The sequence below is a fragment of the Hemitrygon akajei genome, chromosome 10 (genome assembly GCF_048418815.1).
Source record: "Hemitrygon akajei chromosome 10, sHemAka1.3, whole genome shotgun sequence".
In the NCBI taxonomy this organism is placed as follows: domain Eukaryota; kingdom Metazoa; phylum Chordata; class Chondrichthyes; order Myliobatiformes; family Dasyatidae; genus Hemitrygon; species Hemitrygon akajei.
Genome location: NC_133133.1, coordinates 113,623,742 through 113,645,231, shown reverse-complemented (window position 1 = coordinate 113,645,231; position 21,490 = coordinate 113,623,742). Strand labels below are relative to the sequence as shown.

The following is a 21,490-nucleotide window of genomic DNA, read 5'->3' as shown; positions in this document are numbered from 1 at the left end:
TTTCCTATTTGTATTAGAACTGGCCAGTTCCAATTTAAGATTAACCTGCAGTAATGTTAACTCTGTTTTTCTGTTTTCACAGATGCTGCCTGAACTGCTGAGTATTTTCAGCATTCTGTTTTATCTCAGATTTCCAGGATCTGCAAGGTTTTGCATCTCACAATTCCAGCATTGTTATTTTCTCTCTCCTTCCTTTTTCAGTCATCTGTGTCCTGTTTAGATCTCCAAAAAGGTGAGCCCATGAGAAACAGCACCTTTCTCAGCCAGCACCACTACCATATATATATTTCAGCCTCCTTTCATCTCAAAGTACAAATACCCTTTGTCCTTTCCCCTTCTCTGCAGCTTATACAAATCTTTCCCTTCTTAAGCTTTGTCAGTCCCAATGAAAGTTTATTAACCTGGACCATTAACACTGTTTCTCTCCCCACAGATGCTGTCTGACTATCTAACCACTTCCAGCAATTTTTAAAAAATTTTAGATTTCTGGCATCTACAGTTTTTTTCCCCAGTGTTATTCAATCCTTTCTCATTTGACATCACCTTTCCCTTTTCCCCCTTCCTCACAGTGATAGTGTAATGCACTCATTCTGAGGCCATATATCACAGTTTTTTGGTAATGATTTGTAAATTCCCTAGAGAAAATATTGGTTACCTGAACTGCTGTAACACAGAGGTACACTGTATATCATCATGACCAAATCAACTCATTCACAGCAATACATGCTGACACCCAGTCATATAACGTAACAATTATGGACGCATTTGGTCCATAACATCCTTGGCAGCCAAAAGAGATTCTGAGAATCCCAAATCGCCAGCCCTCAGTCCATTGCCTTGTGTGCTTGAACTTCTCAAACATTTAATTAACTACTTTTTAACTCGAAGAATATTCCTTCTTTCTTCATTGTTTTGGGTGATGAGTTCTGGCTCCCACTACTCATCAAAACAATAGTAATCCTTCCAATTTATGTTTATCAGCTCTAATTATTGTCCTCTTCAGGAAGGAGATAGGATTTGCCTTTTTGCCTCACCTTGTAATTTTACATGTTTAAATCATTTTCTCATATCTTTTCCATAAGACAGTAAGATGTTTGAGCAGAATTAGGCTATTTGGCCCATCGAGTCTGCTTCGCCATTTCATCATGATTGATCCATTTCCTTCTCAGCCCCAGTCTCCTGCCATCTGCTTAAATATATCCAATGACTTGACCTCCACAGCTGCCATTGGCCACAAATTCCACAGACTCACCATTCTCTGGCTAAAGAAATACTTCCTCATCTCTATTCTAAATGGACATCCCTTTATTCTGAGGCCGTCCTCTCGGGTCTTAGACTCTCCTGCCATAGGAGACGACATCTCCACATCCACTGTATAGAATCCTTTCAACATTTGATAGGTTTAAATGAGATGTCCCCCAACCCCACATTCTTCTGAATTCCAGTGAGTACAGGCTCAGAGCCATCAAATGCTCCTCATATGATACGCCTTTCAATCATTTTTGTGAACCTCCTTTGAACTCTCTCCAATATTAGCACATCTGTTCTTAGATAAGGGGCCCAAAATTGTTCGTAATACTGCAAAAGTGAGGCATCACCAATGAAGTTTCAACATTACATCCTTGCTTTTATATTCTAGTCCTCTTGAAATGAATGCTAACATTGCATTTGCCTTCCTCACCACCTACTGAACCTGCAAGTTAACCTTCAGGGAATCCTGCATGAGGACTCCCAAGTCCCTTTGCACCTTATATTTTTTAATATTCTTTCCATTTAGAAAATGCATGACCATACACTATATTCTATCTGCCACTTTGTCCATTCTTCTAATCTGTCTAAGTCCTTCTGAAGCCAGCCTGCTATCTTCATACCATCTGCAAACTTTGCCACAAAGCTATCAATGCTTTCAGACCACAAAAACATGAGTGGTCCCAATGCAAACCCATTGGAACACAAGTAATCACTAGCAGCCAACCAGAAAAGGCTCCTCTTTATTCCTACTCTTTGCCTCCTGCAAATCAGCCACTGCTTTATCCATGCTATTATCTTTCCTGTAATACTTGGCTTTTAACTTGTTAAGTAGCCTAAAGTGTGGCACCTTGTCAAAGGCCTTCTGAAAATCCAAATACACAACATCCACGAATTCTCCTTTGTCTATCCTGCTTGCTATTTCTTCAAGGAATTCCAACAGATTTGTCTGGCAAGATATTAAGGAAACCATGCTGACTTTGGGCTGTTTTATCATGTGCCTCCAAGTACCCCAAAACCACATCCTTAACATCTTCCCACCACTGAGGTCAGACTAACTGGCCTATAATTTCCCTTCTTCTGCTTCTCTCCCTTCTTGAAGAGTGGAGTGACATTTGCAATTTTCCATTCCTCTGGAACCATGCTAAAATCTATTGATTCTTGAAAGGTCATTATTAATGTTTCTACCATCTCTTCAGCCACCTCTTTCAGAACCCTGCTTGTAGACTATCAGGTCCAGGTGATTTATCTTACTTCAGACCTTTCATTTTCCCAAGAACTTCACTAGCTTTTTCCTACTGATGCTCTCAAACATCTGGCATATCGCTCGTGTCTTCCAGTGAAGACTGATGCAAAGGACTTATTCAGTTTGTCCGCTATTTCCTTGTCCCCCATTACTGCCTCTCCAGCATAATTATCCATTGGTCTGATATATACTCTTGCCTCTCTTTTACACTTACTATAATCCAAAGAAACTTTTGTATCCTTTTTCAATATTATTGGCTAGTTTACCTTCATGTTCTATCTTTTCTTTCTTTATGACTTACTCGTTGCCTTCTGTTGGTTTTTAAAAGCTTCCTAATCCTCTAATTTTACACTAATTTTTGCTCTATTATATGTCTTCTCTTTGGCTTTTATGTTGGCTTTGACTTATCAGCCACAGTTGCATCATCCTGCCTTTAAAATACTTCTTTAGGATGCATCTATCCTGTGCCTTCTGAATTGCTCCCAGAAACTCTAGCCCTTGTTACTCTGCCATCATCCCTGCTAGTGCTCCCTTCCAGTTAATTTGGCCAACTCCTCTCTCATGCCTTTGTAATTCCCTTTACTCCACTGTAATCCTGATACATCTGACTTTAACTTCTTGTCAAATTGCAGTGTGAATTTGATCATATTATCGTCACTTTCCCATAAGTGTTCTTTTACCTTAAGTTCTCTTTTCAATTCCAGTTCATTGCACAACATCCAATCCAGAATAGCTGATCCCCTAGTGGGATCAACCAAGAGCTGCTCTAAAATGCCATCTCCTAGGCATTCTACAAATTCCCCCTCTTGGGATCCAGCACCACCTGATTTTCCCAATCTACCTGCATATTGAAATACCCCAAAACTATTATAACATTGCCCTTTTGACATGAGTCCCTTTTGCTACTGTTTGAAGGTCTATACATAACTCCCACCAGGGTCTTTTTACCTTTGCAGTTTCTGCACCATCCAATCCTATGACACCTCTTTCTACTGATTTGATTTCCAAAGGGAATTTCTGAAAGTTCGGAAGTTTCAAATACACATGTATCACCATATACTACCTTGAGATTCATTTTCTTGTGGGTATTCACAGTCAATACAAAGAAACACAGTATAATAATTGAAAAACAGCATACAAGACAGACAATCAAAAGACTGCAAATACAAGAAAACCAAAATATATGAAATAAATAAGTAATAAATATCAAGAACTTGAGATGAAGAGTCACCCAACCCCTTTCTCAATTTGATATAACCCTTGCTGAATGTCACATGGCAAATGCAATATATGCTGTATAGATTTTCTCTGAAAGAGGGACCAAATTATATTCCAAATTTTATGCAATGCATAAGACCATAATAGCATAATGCACAGGATATGGTTTCTTATGTAATTTATTCCTTAATAAGCTCATTCCAAAATATTGTAAAGACGACTTAAGGTATCACTTAAGCAACTTGCATACAGCAATTTAAACTGTGGTACCAAAATCTGTGGTTGGAGGCAGCTGTGAAAGCTTAAACTGTGCAGTCACAGTAAAAGGAGAATGGAGACTGCCCCAGAGTGAGTCATGAGGTCAGTCCCTAGAAATTGTGCCACAATTCCTTTAGCTGCCTTGCCTAAGATAATCTCACAGAGACGCCCAAAATGGGGAGTGAAAAATGGTAATATGGAGATACAATGCCAGAGTAATGCAAAGAGTTAAAAACAGCTAAACATGAAAGTATTTTTTTGCCTTTGCCATCAAACATGAAGCCCTGCTGATAACAGTGTAAAAGCAAGAATATCAGGGACTGTTTTGTCTGTGCCATCTCTTTCAGGTCCTTCTTTGATCACTCCATGCACAGTGCACTTCCTCTTGGGATCTATTTGGCAACCAAATTCTGGATGTACGCTACTTGGTTCTTCTGGCTATGGACTGATATCTTTTACGATGCCTGATTATCTCCATGGGAGAGGGGATGTTGGTGGTGGAGGATAATTGTGTAAATTTCAACTTCACAGTGCCAGCATTTATTATTCCTCCCCACTCATTCCCCTAAACTGGGCTATTTCAGGGGGAGGGTGGCAAAGGTGCAAGTAAAAATCAACAACTTTGAGTTTGGAGTTCAAAGTTCAAAGTAAATGTTATTATCAAGGTGCATATATGTCACCATATACAACCCTGGGATTCATTTTCTTGTGGGCATACTCAACAAATCTATAGAAAAGTAAATATATTAGAATCAATAAAAGACTGCTCCAACTTGGGAGTTCAACCAGTGTTGAAAAGGCAACAAGCTGTGCAAATACAAAAAGAAGAAACAATAATAATACATAAATAAACAATAAATATTGAGAATTTGAGACGCAGAGTCCTTGAAAGTGAGTCCATTGGTTGTGGGAACATTTCAATGATGGGAGATGTGTTCAGTGTTTGGGAGGGCTTTACCCATGATGGACTAGGCCATATCCACTACTTTTTATAGGGTTTTCTATTTCTGCTGAAAAGCATTGGTGTTTTCATACCAGACAGTGATACAGTCAGTCAGTATACTCTCCACTACACATCTGTGGAAGTTCTAGATGCAATGCCGAATCTCTGTGAACTCCTAATGAGGTAGAGGCACTACTGTACTTACTTTCTTCGTAATTGCACTTCCATACTGAGCTCAGGACAGGTCCTTCGAAAAATAACACCGAGTTAAATCCAGGTAGGGGCTGTAGATTTCCTTCTCTGTAGGGCGTGAGTGAACCAGGTAGTGATCTAATAGTTAAATGGTTACAATGGCTAAATTTTTCTTTTAATTAACTTCATCTTCTGGGTTACCATAGTCCAGTCTGATATCTTACCATAAGTTTAATAATCCAGGCTGCTATTCCCTGGTCCAGTAACTTGCTCTGGATGCCAGATGGGCTCATCAGCCAGGGTTGGCATCTTATTTTAGAGAAGAAAAACTCTGATCTCAAACCCCCCACTGCCTAGTGGCTATACGCACTCATGGGAGTAAACCCTGAGGAAAAATCCGAAGCTGGAGTTCTTAAGGGAGTCCCACATTGAGTTCAACGTTGACTGGCAACTCCTGCGATGCAGCTGGTGCCAAACTGTTTCGGTCTCTGCCGTTCCTTTGGATTCATCAGCTGCTTGAGAGGGAAAGCCTGCTACATGGGCAACAGCCTTCTCTCTCCATTTTGTTCTGACCTGGCTTGCATATTATGTAGACAGCTAGGATGCAACATCCATAGTCGACCTCGATCAACAGATGCCTTAATACTGTCATTGCATTCTTCCTGCTAGCTTGTTGAGTTAGTTATCCAGAGATTGGATTTGTGTCTATCCAGTGGTAAGATTTCCAAGATTGAAGATTCGAGATTTATTGTCATTCTTCACTACGTGAGTGTAAAGGAGAGCAAGGTAATTGTTAAACTGGATCTAGTGCAACATAACAAAACACAATAAGCATAAAGAACTGAAGAGAAAAAACAATAGAAAAGCAATTCTTTCAAGCACAATCTGTGAGTAACTGTTATATGCATAGGGTGATTGCATGTGCATAAAGTGGCGCTAGGTGATATGTATGTCGTGGTGGTCTGGAGTTTGGAGGATTGGGTTAATAAGTGGAGGTGTTGATCAACCTGACGGCTTGGGGGAGGTATCTGTTTTTGAGTGTAGTGAGTATTGGTGTGGATGCTACGTAGACTCCTCCCCGATGGGAGTTGGACAAGCATTCCATGAGCTTGGCTGGGATGCTTAGGATATTCCTGAGCCTTTTCCAGTATCTTTCTGTATGTATGTACCTAATGGCAGGTGGGCTTGTGCCAGTGATGCGTTGGCAGTTTTAACTGCCCATTGTAGAGCCCACTTGTCCACCGCAGTGCAGTTTCAGTCGCAAACAGTGATGCAGCATGTTCGGATGCTTTCCACTGCTCAACTGTAGAAGGTCTTAAATATTGGTATGGATAGACCAGCTCTCTTCAGCCTTCTCTGAAAGAAGACACCTTGGTGAACTTACCAACTGTCCTTATTTTCTTTTCTATTGACATAAAGAGGAGAGACTTTTGGACCATTTCATGTAGCAGAAGTGACAAGGAGGGTATTGTGCTCATGGGCATTATGGAACTACACTAAAGCTGTAAGCTGATGTAAAAATAATCCTTCCAGCCTTTAATTCCTTAACACTATAACACATCTTCCAGTTCTGTCAGTCCACCTCCCATTCCTTGTCAACAGTGTAGGGCTCTTCTATAACTTTGGTAAGTCTTGGAAGTCAGACCCCGGAGTAATTAAAGCCACGGAAGAGCAGAAGAAAAAGGTAAGACAGTGTCCAAGCTATGAATCTATGCACCATGTAGACTCTGTCACAGTCTACGCTGGAGAATAGTAAATATGCCCCTTGAGTTGGCACTGATCAGAGATGAAGGATGTCAAAGTCATGGATTTCCATTTGCTGCAATTGTGGCCATCGAAGTTTTGAGTGTATTCTTGCCTTAGGTTTGGTAGTCCAGACTGCTATCCTCTGTCCCGTATGCTACTGCATCCTCCTATACTGGCATGTTGAGGTACAATTAACCAGTTCAGTAGCAGAATCAGGTTTAATATCACTGACGTGTTGTGAAATTTATTGTTTTGTAGCAGTACTACAGTACAATACTTAAACTATAAATTACACTAAGAAATGCGCACATTTTGCACTAAAGAGAGCAAAAATAGTGAGTATTGATGGGTTGGAATTGTCCATTGAGAAATCTATTGGAGGAGAGGAGGAAGCTGTTCCTGAAACATGTTCCCGATGTTGGGGGAGTCCAGAACCAGAGGCCACAGTTTAAGAATAGGGGGTAGGCCATTTAGAACAGAGTTGAGGAAAACTTTTTTCACCCAGAGAGTTGTGGATCTATGGAATACTCTGCTTCAGAAGGCAGTGGAGGCCAATTCTCTGGATGCTTTCAAGAAAGAGTTAGAGCTCTTAAAGATAGCGGAGTCAAGGGATATAGGGAGAAGGCAGGAATGGGTTACTGATGGTGGATGATCAGCCATGATCACATTGAATGGCAGTGCTGGCTTGAAGGGCCAATTGGCCTACTCCTGTACTTATTGTCTATTGAAACATTCAGTTTGTGTCATCAGGCTCCTCTACCCTCCTCTCTGATGGTAGCAATGAGAAGAGGGCATGTCCTGGATGCTGGACGTCTTTATTGATGGATGCCACCTTTTTGAGGCATTGTGTTTTAAAGATGTCCTTGATGTTGGAGAGGCTAGTGCCCATGATGAAGCTGGCTGAGTTTGCAACCCTCTGCAGCTATTTCCAATCCTGTGCAGTGGTACCTCCATATCCGATGCAATTAGCAAGAAAGCTCTCCATGGTAAATGTATAGACATTTGCTAGTCTACTAAATGTCCTCAAGCTACTAAGCAAAAATTTAGCTGCTGATGTGCCTTCATTGTAATGGCATCAATATGTTGGGCTCAGGATAGATCCTCAGATGAGTTATCTTTCATATGGAATTAAATTCAATGTAACTTGCAAGTACATCATACTTGAAAGGAAGCTTGTATGTATTGCTGAGTTACAGTAATATCAATGCTTGCCTTGTTTCCTTTGTGTATTTTGCTACATAGAACATGGAACACTACAGCACAGTACAAGCCCTTTGGTCCTCAATATGCCAACCTTATAACGTACTCTTAAGATCAATCTAATCCTTCCCTCCCCTAAAGCCCTCGTGTTTTTATTATCCATGTACCTATCTTAAGAGTTTCTTAAGTGCCCCTAATGTATCTGCCTTTACCACCATCCCTGGTAGTGCATTCCATGCACCCACCAATCTCAAAAAAAACCTGTCTCTGACGTCACCCCTATACTTTCTTCCAAACACCTGAAAATTGTGCCCCTCATTTCCACTCTAGGAATAAATCTTTGGTTACCACTCTATGTCTTTTATTATCTTCTAAGTTGTTACTAAATGGACAGATTTGTATCTATTTCTTCTAAGCATATAGTTTCAATATTGAGTTTACAGAATGGTGCCTGACTTGCTTTGCAAATACTCCAGCATTCATCCTGTATCCATTTCAGTTGTTGGATATTGTTTTTCTTAAAACTTTTGAACTACGTTTATTGATATGGCCATTTCGATACCTTCCTGATCAATATTCCTCATTCTGCTGCCATATCCTGTGTTTTTTTAATCTGTTTAAGAAAGAGTTTGATTTTAAAATTCAAGTCCCAGCATTGTTTTTCCTCTTCCTATATTTTGTTATCTCCTTTATGCTGCAGGATTTCTCAATTTGTTCTCTCAAACCTGATTTTAATTGCTCCATTATGGCAACCCCAAGGTCTGGAATTTGAGCTCATGACCGTGTGGGTTCCAAAGGCATAAGGAATAGTAGGTTAATTGGTCACATGGGTGTAATTGGGTGGCGCGGGCTCGTTGAGGTGGAGGGTCTGTTACAGTGTCTCTAAATAAAAATTAACTTGCTCAGAAAAATAATCTTCAAGCTCCTCCTGCTGGCCATGTCAGGTACTGTACCAGTCAGTGCTGCTGACACACCTTCTCATTATATTTTAAATCCATATCTTTAGGGCCTGGTGTGTGAGTTTTTACGTGTTTTGAGGAGCAATATGAGATCGACAGGCAAAACTGGCAGACAGACGGCAGAGAGATTCCAGGTTAAATGTTTTAAAATTTGACCCTGTCTCCCCCTCTAATCTCTCCAGCTGTCAAACCCTTGAGGAACTCTGGCCTCTTCTGCTTCCGTCACTCCAATTTTGGTGGTCACACTTCCAGCCAGTTCTTTCCTGAGCTCAAGAATTCCTGCCCCAACCTTCTTTGTTGTACTATGTTTCTTATTAACTGGTCACCCAGTGAGAACTGAAGGATGGCATGGTAGTGTAGTGGTTAGCACAACACTTTATGGTACCCGGGTTCAAATACTGCCGCTGACTGTAAGGAGTCTGTATATTCTCCCTATGACTGTATGGTTTTCCTCTGGGTGCTCCGGTTTCCACCCACAGTCTAAAGATATACAAGTTGGTAGGTTAATTGGTCATTGTAAATTGTCCCATGATTAGGCTAGGGTGGAGTGGCTCAGTGGGGTAGAAGGGCCTATTCCATGCTGTATCTCAATAAATTTCAAAAAACAAGAATGCTTTTGACCAGGAGTTTGTACCCAAGCCTCAAGATATCCATGACTTTGTTTCAGTTATGCTCTGATTGCATTCAGTGACTATTTACTATTTAAAGGTGTGATATAAATCTTAAACAGAAGAGATTCTGCTGATGCTGAAAATACACACACAATGCTGGAGAAACTCAGCAGGTCATCCAGCATCAATGGAAAGGAATAAACTGTTGACATTCGAGCCAACACCCTTCATCAGGACTGGTGAAGGATTTTGGCCTGAAACATCAAATGTTTATGATGCTGCCTGACCTGCTGAGTTCCTCTTGCACTTTGCGCATGGTGTAAATTTTGTTTGATTTGACTACAGCAATATACGTTACCATGTGATTGAGCTGACATCTACTCTTTCTTCCCAGACAATAGTGGAATTGGCTGAATCAGGCCATCTGGACCTTAGCATCTTCTGCAGCACTTGCTTGGTAAGACATGACTTTCCTTCCCATTGTAGTTTCGATTCTGATTCCTGATTCATTTGGTAAGACCGACAGGGGCTTTGCACATAAGGTGAAACCAGTTCTGGGTACATTTGAAAAATACATTACAACATAGAACATAGAATAGTACAGCACAGTACAGTACAGGCCCTTCGACCCACAATGTTGTGCCGACCCTTAAACCCTGCCTCCCATATAACTCCCCATCTTAAATTCCTCCATATACCTGTCTAGTAGTCTCTTAAACTTCACTAGTGTATCTGTCTCCATCACTGACTAAGGCAGTGCATTCCACGCACCAACCACTCTCTGAGTGAAAAACCTTCATCTAATATCCCCCTTGAACTTCCCTCCCCTTACCTTAAAGCCATGTCTTGTACTGAGCAGTGGTGCCCTGGGGAAGAGGCGCTGGCTGTCCACTCCATCTGTTCCTCTTAATATCTTATACACCTCTATCATGTCTCCTCTCATCCTCCTTCTCTCCAAAGAGTAAAGCCCTAGCTCCCTTAATCTCTGATCATAATGCATATTCTCTAAACCAGGCAGCATCCTGGTAAATCTCCTCTGTACCCTTTCCAATGCTTCTACATCCTTCCTATAGTGAGGCGACCAGAACTGGACACAGTACTCCAAGTGTGGCCTAACCAGAGTTTTATAGAGCTGCATCATTACATCACGTCTCTTAAACTCTATCCCTCGACTTCTGAAAGCTAACACCCGATAAGCTTTCTTAACTACCCTATCTACCTGTGAGGCAACTTTCAGGGATCTGTGGACATGTACCCCCAGATCTCTCTGTTCCTCCACACTACCAAGTATCCTGCCATTTACTTTGTACTCTGCCTTGGAGTTTGTCCTTCCAAAGTGTACCACCTCACACTCCTCCCGGTTGAACTCCATCTGCCACTTCTCAGCTCACTTCTGCAATTTATCAATGTCTCTCTGCAATCTTCGATAATCCTCTACACTATCTACAATACCACCAACCTTTGTGTCGTCTGCAAACTTGCCAACCCACCCTTCTACCCCCACATCCAGGTCGTTAATAAAAATCACGAAAAATAGGGGTCCCAGAACAGAACCTTTTGGGACACCACTAGTCACAACCCTCCAATCTGTATGTACTCCCTCCACTACAACCCTCTGCCTTCTGCAGGCAAGCCAATTCTGAATCCACCTGGCCAAACTTCCCTGGATCCCATGCCTTCTGACTTTCTGAATAAGCCTACCGTGTGGAACCTTGTCAAATGCCTTACTAAAATCCATGTAGATCACATCCGCTGCACTACCCTCATCTATATGCCTGGTCACCTCCTCAAAGAACTCTTAATCAGGCTTGTTAGGCACGATCTGCCCTTCACAAAGCCATGCTGACTGTCCCTGATCAGACCATGATTCTTTAAATGCCCATAGATCCTATCTCTAAGAATCTTTTCCAACAGCTTTCCCACCACAGACGTAAGGCTCACTGGTCTATAATTACCTGGACTATCCCTACTACCTTTTTTGAACAAGGGGACAACATTCGCCTCCCTCCAATCCTCTGGTACTATTCCCGTGGACAACGAGGACATAAAGATCCTAGCCAGAGGCTCAGCAATCTCTTCCCTCGCTTCGTGGAGCAGCCTGGGGAATATTCCATCAGGCCCCGGGGACTTATCAATCCTAATGTATTTTAACAACTCCAACACCACCTCTCCCTTAATATCAACATGCTCCAGAACATCGACCTCACTCATGTTGTCTTCACCGTCATCAAGTTCCTTCTCATTGGTGAATACTGAAGAAAAGTATTCATTGAGGACCTCGCTCATTTCCATAGCCTCCAGGCACATCTTCCCACCTTTATCTCTAATCGGTCCTACCTTCACTCCTGTCATCCTTTTGTTCTTCACATAATTGAAGAATGCCTTGGGGTTTTCCTTTACCCTACTTGCCAAGGCCTTCTCATGCCCCCTTCTTGCTCTTCTCAGCCCCTTCTTAAGCTCCTTTCTTACTACCCTATATTCCTCAATAGACCCATCTGATCCTTGCTTCCTAAACCTCATGTATGCTGCCTTCTTCCACCTGACTAGATTTTCCACTTCACTTGTCACCCATGGTTCCTTCACCCTATCATTTTTTATCTTCCTCACCAGGACAGATTTATCCCTAACATCCTGCAAGAGATCCTTAAACATCGACCACATGTCCATAGTACATTTCCCTGCAAAAACATCATCCCAATTCACACCCGCAAGTTCTAGCCTTATAACCTCATAATTTGCCCTTCCCCAATTAAAAATTTTCCTGTCCTCTCTGATCCTATCCTTTTCCATGATAGTGCTAAAGGCCAGGGAGCGGTGGTCACTGTCCCCCAGATGCTCACCCACTGACAGATCTGTGAACTGACCCGGTTCATTACCTAATACTATATCTAGTATGGCATTCCCCCTAGTCGGCCTGTCAACATACTGTGACAGGAATCCATCCTGGACCCACTTAACAAACTCTGCCCCATCTAAACCCTTGGAACTAATCAGGTGCCAATCAATATTAGGGAAGTTAAAGTCACCCATGATAACAACCCTGTTATTTTTGCACTTTTCCAAAATCTGCCTCCCAATCTGCTCCTAGGTATCTCTGCTGCTATCAGGGGGCCTATAGAATACCCCCAGTAGAGTAACTGCTCCCTTCCTGTTCCTAACTTCCACCCATACTGACTCAAAAGAGGATCCTGCTACATTACCCACCCTTTCTGCAGCTGTAATAGTATCCCTGACCAGTAATGCCATCCCTTTTCCCCTTTCCCCCCTCTCTATCCCTTTTAAAGCACTGAAATCCAGGAATATTGAGAATCCATTCCTGCCCTGGTGCCAGCCAAGTCTCTGTAATGGCCACTACATCATAATTCCATGTGTGTATCCAAGCTCTCAGTTCATCACCTGTTGTTGAAGTACACACATTTTAGCCCTTCTACCTTACTACCTTTACACCCTTTATTCTGCTTCTCTTTCCTCAAAGCCTCTCTACATGTTACATCTGGCTTTACTCCATGCACTTCTTTTACTGCTCTATCGCTCCGGGTCCCATCCCCCTTGCAAATTAGTTTAAACCCTCCCGAACCATGCTAGCAAACCTACCAGCAAGGATATTGCTCCCCCTCGAGTTCAGGTGCAACCCATCCAATCTGTACAGGTCCCACCTTCCCCAGAAGAGATCCCAATGGTCCAAAAATCTAAAACCCTGCCCCCTGCACCAACTCCTCAGCCACGCATCCAACTGCCATCTCCTCCAATTCTTACCATCACTATCACATATGCCACCCAGGAGGCAACAAACCATGTGGGTGTCCTTCTCACGTCCACAATATCTCCTGTCTGCTCCCCTAACTATAGAGTCTCCAATGACAACAGCTCTCCTCTTCTCCATCCCACCCTTCTGCACCACAGGGTCAGACTCAGTGCCAGAGGCCCTGCCACTGTGGCTCACACCTGGTCGGTCGTCCTCGCCAACAGCATCCAGGACGGTAAACTTATTATTCATGCGAATGGCTACAGGGGTGCTCTGCACTACCTGTCTACTCTCCTTCGCTTTTCCCCCTCATAAGATGTAACAGTTTGTTTTTGGATTGGTTGTTAATCTTGAAATTCTAAAATGGTAATCAGCTGTGCTTTAAATTTCAATTTTTGGATGTTAACTTACTTTTCAAGACCTTAAAACTTAAAGAAAGCAGCTGGTCTTTGACATTCACTAGCATTCATTTGATGTCTCTACTACTTCCATGCAGTAGTTGAGTTATGTAGGAAGGCAAATGCAATGTTAGGACTAGAATATAAAAGCAAGTATGTAACATTGAGGCTTTATAAAGGTTTGGTCAGACCACATTTGGATATTGTGAGCAGTTTGAGCCCCAAAAAGACAGACAGACAGACATACTTTATTGATCCCGAGGGAAATTGGGTTTTGTTACAGTCGCACCAACCAAGAATAGTGTAGAAATATAGCAATATAAAACCATAAATAATTAAATAATAATAAGTAAATAATGCCAAGTGGAAATTAGTCCAGGACCAGCCTATTGGCTCAGGGTTTATGACACTCCGAGGGAGGAGCTGTAAAGTTTGATGGCCACAGGCAGGAGTGACTTCCTATGACGCTCAGTGTTACATCTCGGTGGAATGAGTCTCTGGCTGAATGTACTCCTGTGCCTAACCAGTACATTATGGAGTGGATGGGAGACATTGTCCAAGATGGCATGCAACTTGGACAGCATCCTGTTTTCAGACACCACCGTCAGAGAGTCCAGTTCCACCCCCACAACATCACTGGCCTTACGAATGAGTTTGTTGATTCTGTTGGTGTCTGCTACCCTCAGCCTGCTGCCCCAGCACACAACAACAAACATGATAGCACTGGCCACCACAGACTCGTAGAACATCCTCAGCATCGTCCGGCAGATGTTAAAGGACCTCAGTCTCCTCAGGAAATAGAGACAGCTCTGACCCTTCGACCAGTCCAGCTTATTGTCAATTCGTATCCCCAGGTATTTGTAATCCTCCACCATGTCCACACTGACCCTTTGGATGGAAACATGGGTCACCAGTTCCTTAACCCTCCTCAGGTCCACTATCAGCTCCTTAGTCTTTTTCACATTAAGCTGCAGATGATTCTGCTCACACAATGTGACAAAGTTTCCCACCGTAGCCCTGTATTCAGCCTCATCTCCCTTGCTAATGCATCCAACTATGGCAGAGTCATCAGAAAACTTCTGAAGATGGCAAGACTCTGTGCAGTAGTTGAAGTCCGAGGTGTAGATGGTGAAGAGAAAGGGAGACAGGACAGTCCCCTGTGGAGCCCTAGTGCTGCTGACCACTCTGTCTGACACACAGTGTTGCAAGCGCACGTACTGTGGTCTGCCAGTCAGGTAATCAATAATCCATGACACCAGGGAAGCATCCACCTGCATCACTGTCAGCTTCTCACCCAGCAGAGCAGGGCGGATGGTGTTGAACACACTGGAGAAATCAAAAAACATGATCCTCACAGTGCTGGCCGGATTGTCCAGGTGGATGTAGACACGGTTCAGCAGGTAGACGATGGCATCCTCAGCTCCTAGTCGGGGCTGATAGGCAAACTGGAGGGGGTCTAGGTGTGGCCTAACCATAGGCTGGAGCTGCTCTAGAACAAGTCTCTCAAGGGTCTTCATGATGTGGGAGGTCATTGCCACTGGACTGTAGTCATTGGAGCCACTGGGGCACGGTGACTTCGGTACAGGGACGAGGCGGGACGCCTTCCTCAGCACAGGAGCCCTCTGGAGACTCAGGCTCAGGTTGAAGACATGGTGAAGTACTCCACATAGCTGGGGGGGCACAGGCTTTGAGCACCCTGGGGCTGACACCATCCGGGCCTGCAGTCTTGCTTGGGTGGAGACGTTTCAGTTGTCTTCTCACCTGTTCAGCTGTGAAGCCCACCGTGGTGGTTTCAGGTGGGGGAGGGGTGTAGTCATGAGAGCAGGGTGGGGGGGCTGTGAGGAGGGGTAGGAGGGGAGAATGGAGTATGTGTTGGTTGGGGGGCCGACAACAGATGAATCATGTGGGGGATGGGCAGGGGCCACAGTGTCAAATCTGTTGAAGAACAGGTTAAGTTCGTTGGCCCTGTCCACACTGCCTTCAGCTCCTCTGTTGCTAGTTTGCCGGAACCCCGTGATGGTCCTTATCCCACTCCTGACCTCTCTCATGTTGTTCTGCTGGAGTTTCCACTCAAGCTTCCTGCTATACCTATCTTTAGCCTTCCTGATCTTGGCTTTCAGGTCCCTCTGTATTGTCCTCAGCTCCTCCCTATTTCCATCTCCAACGCCCTCTTTTTAGCATTCAGGATGTCCTTAATGTCCTTTGTTACCCATGGCTTGTTATTTGAATAACAAAGGACAGTTCTTGCCGGAACATTGCAGTCCACTCAGAAGTTGATGTAACTAGTGATGCACTCTGTGAGCCCATCAATGTCCTCTCCATGTGGCTCACAGAGTGCCTGCCAGTCTGTCACCTCAAAACAATCCTGGAGTGCCTCATGAGCCTTCCCCGACCATTTCCTCACTGTCCTCAAGGTTGCAGGTTTACTCTTCACCAGAGGCACGCAGCAGGATTTGAGATGCACCAGGTTGTGATCTGACCTTCCCAGTGGGGGGAGGGGAGAGAAGAAAGATTGGTATGCAAGCATTGGAGAGGCTCCAGAGGATGTTTGACAGAATTATCTTTGGAAGGAAAAGATTAACGTATGTTAGTGTTTGGAATTTCTTTGGCCAGAAGATGGTGAAACTGTGGAATTCATTGCTTCAGATGGTTGTGGAGGCCAGGTAATTGGGTATTTTTAAAGTCGCTGTTGATAGCTTTTAAGAGCGTCAATGGTTACAGGGAGGAGGAAGGAGAATGGGGGTTGAGAAGGGTACTATATCAGCCATGCTAAATGGCAGTGCAGTCTCGATGGGCCGAATTGTCTACTTCTGCTTCTGTGCCTTATGGAGAGGATGGTAACCATTTGATGCAGATCAAATAGTGAAGGGGAAATATTATGTGACAAAAAAACTTTATATCAGGTACTTAAAACAGTAAAATGTCTGTAATATTTTCGAGGGCAATTAGGAGTAGACTAAATGGCCTGCTTCTGCTCCTGTGTGTTATAAGTTGTGCCTAAGAATTCCAAAAGCAACTGCTGATTTTTGAGCTAGGCAGACAATCCCACCACTCAAATCAGTTTTGAGTTCCTTACTGACATACTTTGTGTACTTTATTTCAAATCTATTTTACGTTTCCTTCTCAGATCCAGAAACCTGTTCGATCCAAACATTGTGCCGTGTGTAACAGGTGCATTGCCAAGTTTGATCACCACTGCCCTTGGGTTGGTAACTGCGTGGGTAAGTCATACCGTTCAGATTGCTTTCTAAAGCAAGTGGGGAACATGGGCCAGTAGTCAGTTCAAAAGGCACAGACTGGATAGCTCACACCAGGCATTCTCTCTTCACCCCTCTCCCATTGGGCAAAAGATACACAGAACATAGACTGTTTTAGCATAGTCCAAGCCCTTTGACTCACAATGCTGACCTTTTAACTTGCTCTAAGATTAATCTAACGCTTCCCTCTCACATAGCTTTCCATTTTTCTTTCATCTATGTTCCTTTTGATCTAAGAATTTCTTAAAGTGTCACAGATGTACCTGCCTCTACCTCCACCCTTAGCAGCATGTTCCACACACTCAGCACTTGCAGTGTGGGGGTAAATAAAAACATATCTCTGCCATCCTTCCCCCCCCCCCCCCCCATATTTCCCACTAATCACTTTAAATTATGCTTCCTTATATTAGCCATTTCTGCCTTGGGAAAAAGTCTCTGCCTGTTCACTCGATTTCTGCCTCATATTGTCTTATACACCTCTATCAAGTCCTCCTTTGCTACAAAAGCATGTAGCATGTAGACAAGACTTTTAACCTGCTGTTTTAAGACTTTTGAATGGTTCACTAGTATGATGATCTTGCACCTTATTGTCTACCTGCTCTGCACTTTCTCAAGAGATGTACACTTCATTCTGCGTTCTGTTATTATTTCACTTTATCTTGCGTCAGTGCACTGTGTAATGATCTGATCTATATGAACAGTATGCAAGCTGAGCTTTTCACTGTATCTCAGAACATGTGACAATAATAAACCAATTCCAATATCACTAAAACCATTAGGGCATTCAGCCTTCTTCTTCAACAGCAAGGGGAGAAAGCCCATGCGCGGGAAGAGACCTTTGAAATGCACCTCTGATATCATTTACGCCCGGAGAGGGCGGGAACGGAACTGCGTAAAAACTAGTGCCGCGAAGTTTGAATAAACCAGTCTGGAATGCAACTTACAGACTGCGTGTCGTTATTTCTAGCTCTGTTTGTAGCACATTGCTACATTGGTAACCTCAACGGTCCAAACAGGATTTGGACCAAAGATGATCGACTCTTCATCTGTTCATGCAGTTTCGCTAAAGCTGCCGACTTTCTGGACGCTGCGACCACGTGTGGTTTGACCAAGCAGAAGCCCAGTTCCAGATTCGGCAGATATCTTCTGATTCCACGCGTTACTACCACGTGGTGAGCTCCCTTGACCAGGAGAAGGCCGCCCTGGTTGAGGATTTCATATAGTCACCCTTGGAAGAAGGCAAATATACAGCACTCAAAGCGCTGCTCATTGGGACCTTTGGCCTCTCACGGCGTGAGCGGGGTGCCCGCTTGCCGCACCTGGACGGTTTGGAAGACAAGCTGCCATCAGCATTGATGAACGAGATGCTGGCCCTGGCTGACGGACACAGGCCCTGCCTCATGTTTGAGCAGGCGTTCCTAGAGCAACTGCCCAAGGACATACATCTGCTGCTGGCCGACGCAGATTTCAGCGACCCCCGGAAGGTGGCAGCCCGGGCAGACGTGCTGTGGAAGCCAAGAGGGAGAGCGTGGCGTCCGTCGGTCAGATTACCAGGCCATGCGCCCAACAGCGGACCAGACCAGGCCCGGCAGGGAGGCGCACACGACACAGAGGCAGGAGTGAGGAGGCCAATGAACAGCGGTGAGGCACAGAAGCCCGCTGTTGTCGCCCGCCCTGCAAGTTCCCGGGAAACGCCAGGACCAGCGGCCACTAATGGCTATGGCGGCTGGCCACTAGGACAGCCTCTTGTACGTCTGGGATAAACAGTCGGGACGCCGCTTTTTTGTCGACACTGGAGCGGAAATCAGCGTCTTACCCCCGATGGGGTATGGGACGACACCCGCAACAGGGAGCCGGGACCCACCCTGAGGGCCGCAAACGGCAGCACAATACGGACCTATGGCACCCGCGCAGTGCAGCTGCAGTTCGGTGCCAGCTGGGTCATGTGGGACTTCACACTGGCCGTGGCCCAACCACTTCTGGGGGCGGACTTCTCGCAAGCTCACAGCCTGCTGTTCAACTTACAAGGGAAAAGACTGGTCCATGCCAAGACTTTCCAGACGTTCTCCCTGGGTGAAGCCAAGTTGCCGGCCCCACACCTGGACTCCATCACTCTGTCTGACAATGAATTCACCAGAATCCTGGCGGACTTTCCATTGGTTCTGGCGCTGCAGTTCACAGCAGCCGTGCCCAGACACAGAGTACAGCATCACATTCCAACTCAGGAACCACCCCTCCATGCCCGCGCATGGAGGCTCCCTCCGGACAAGCTCCGCCTGGCGAAGGAGGAGTTCAAGAGGATGGAGGAATTGGGGATCATATGGCAGTCCGACAGCCCATGGGCCTCCCCCTGCACATGGTGCCCAAAGCAGCTGGGGGCTGGAGACCATGCGGTGACTACCGCAGACAGAACGAGGCTACAACTCCAGACCGCTACCCTGTGCTGCACAAACAGGACTTTGCAGCAAACCTGCACAGGGCAAGCATCTTTTCCAAAGTAGACCTCGTCCGGGGATACCATCAAATCCTGTTACACCCTAAAGACATCCCCAAAACAGCACTCATCACCCCGTTCGGCCTGTTCGAATTCCACCGAATGCCGTTCGGCCTGAGGAATGCCACACAGACGTTCCAGCGGCTAATGGATGCGGTGGGATGCAACCTGGATTTTGCGTTCATCTATTTGGACGACATCCTCATAGCCAGCAGTAGTCGTCAGGAGCATCTGTCCCACCTCCGCCAGCTCTACTCCCGCCTGAGTGATTTCGGCCTCACAATCAACCCAGCCAAATGCCGGTTCAGACTCGACACCATCGACTTCCTGGGCCACAGGATTACCAAAAATAGGGAGCACCTCTGCCTGCCAAGGTAGACGCGATCCGCCACTTTGCCCGGCCCAACACGGTCAAAGGCCTACAGGAGTTCGTTGATATGGTGAACTTCTACCACCATTTCCTCCCCTCAGCAGCCCGTATCATGTACCCTTTGTACACCCTGATGTAGGGTAAAGGCAAGGACATTACTTGGTACGAGGAGGCCGCGGCCGCTTTAGTTAAAGCCAAGAAGGCCTTGGCAGATGCCGCGATGCTGGTGCACCCCAGAATGGACGTTCCGACCGCACTCACAGTGGACGCATGCGACACAGCAGTCGGTGGGGTGCTGGAGCAGCTCATCGAGGGACGCTGGCAACCCTTGGCATTCTTCAGCCAGCACCTACGACCACCTGAACTCAAGTACAGTGCCTTCGACCAGGAGTTGTTGGCACTATATCTGGCAATCCGGTATTTCTTAGAAGGCAGGCCATTCACCGTGTTCACAGACCACAAACCATTGACCTTCGCGTTCACAAAGGTGTCCGATCCGTGGTCAGCTCGCCAGCAGCGACATCTGTCCTACATCTCCGAGTACACAACGGACATCCAGCATATCTCAGGAAAGGACTACATCGTGGCGGGCGCACTCTCCAGACCAGTTATCCAGGCCCTGTCCCTGGGGGTGCACTATGTAGCACTGACAGAGGCGCAGCAGGCAGACGACGAGATGCCCAGCTACAGGACCGCAGTCTCAGGTTTGCAGCTGCAAGACTTCCTTGTAGGCCCAGGTGAGAGGACCCTCCTGTGTGACGTGTCTACCGGCCACCCTCACCCCATAGTCCCAGCAGCCTGGCGGCAGCAAGTTCTCAATTCCATACACGGCTTGGCGTACCTATCTATCAGGACAACTGTCTGGATGGTCTCCAGCAAGTTCGCATGGCACGGACTTTGCAAACAGGTCAGCAAATGGGCCAAAATGTGCGCGCAGTGCCAAACAGTCAAGGTGCAACGGCACACCAAAGCCCCGCCACAGCAGTTCAAACCCACCCGCTGGAGGTTCGACCACATCCATGTGGGTATCATGGGGCTGCTGCCAGTGTCGCGAGGAGCGTGGTACCTCCTAACTATGGTAGACCGGTTCACAAGATGGCCAGAGACGGTCCCGCTCACCGACACCACCGCCGATTCCTGCGCCCTAGTGCTGGTTGCAAACTGGGTAGCACATTTCGGGATAACGGCCTACATTACCTCCAGCAGAGGCGCCCAGTTCACCTCCAGCCTGTGGTCAGCTGTGGCCAGCCTGTTTGGAACACAGTTACACCACACAACTGCCTACCACCCACAGTCGAACGGACTAGTGGAACGCTTCCACCGTCACTTGAAGTCGGCTCTCATGGCCTGCCTGAAAGGGCCTAACTGGGTGGATGAGCTTGGAAACCGCACAGCGCCTAAAGATGCACACCTCGTCGGCCGAGCTGGTGTACGGTGCACCCCTGGTCGTCACAGGAGTGTTCATACCAGTCCCAAGTGGGCAAGAGGAAGAACCTGCAGCAGTCCTCGACAGACTACGCGAAAGGCTCGGCAACCTGGCCCCCATACCAACTTCACAGCACGGACAGATCCCGACGCGTACCCATAGACCTGCAGAACTGTAAG

At 45.5% G+C, this 21,490-nt stretch overlaps 1 protein-coding gene across 3 annotated transcripts in view; it reads left to right on the top strand.

The window, feature by feature from the left end:
* Positions 1–21,490, top strand: part of zdhhc17 (zDHHC palmitoyltransferase 17) — a 151,525-nt gene that overhangs the window by 112,385 nt on the left and 17,650 nt on the right. For 2 of the 3 annotated variants that reach the window (XM_073058759.1, XM_073058758.1), the window contains exons 10-14: positions 4,318–4,420; positions 6,667–6,789; positions 9,058–9,144; positions 10,016–10,078; positions 16,892–16,985. In XM_073058759.1, coding sequence (XP_072914860.1) covers positions 4,318–4,420; positions 6,667–6,789; positions 9,058–9,144; positions 10,016–10,078; positions 16,892–16,985 — 470 coding nt within the window. The remainder of the gene's footprint in view (positions 1–4,317; positions 4,421–6,666; positions 6,790–9,057; positions 9,145–10,015; positions 10,079–16,891; positions 16,986–21,490) is intronic. The other variant, XM_073058760.1, reaches the window with a different exon arrangement.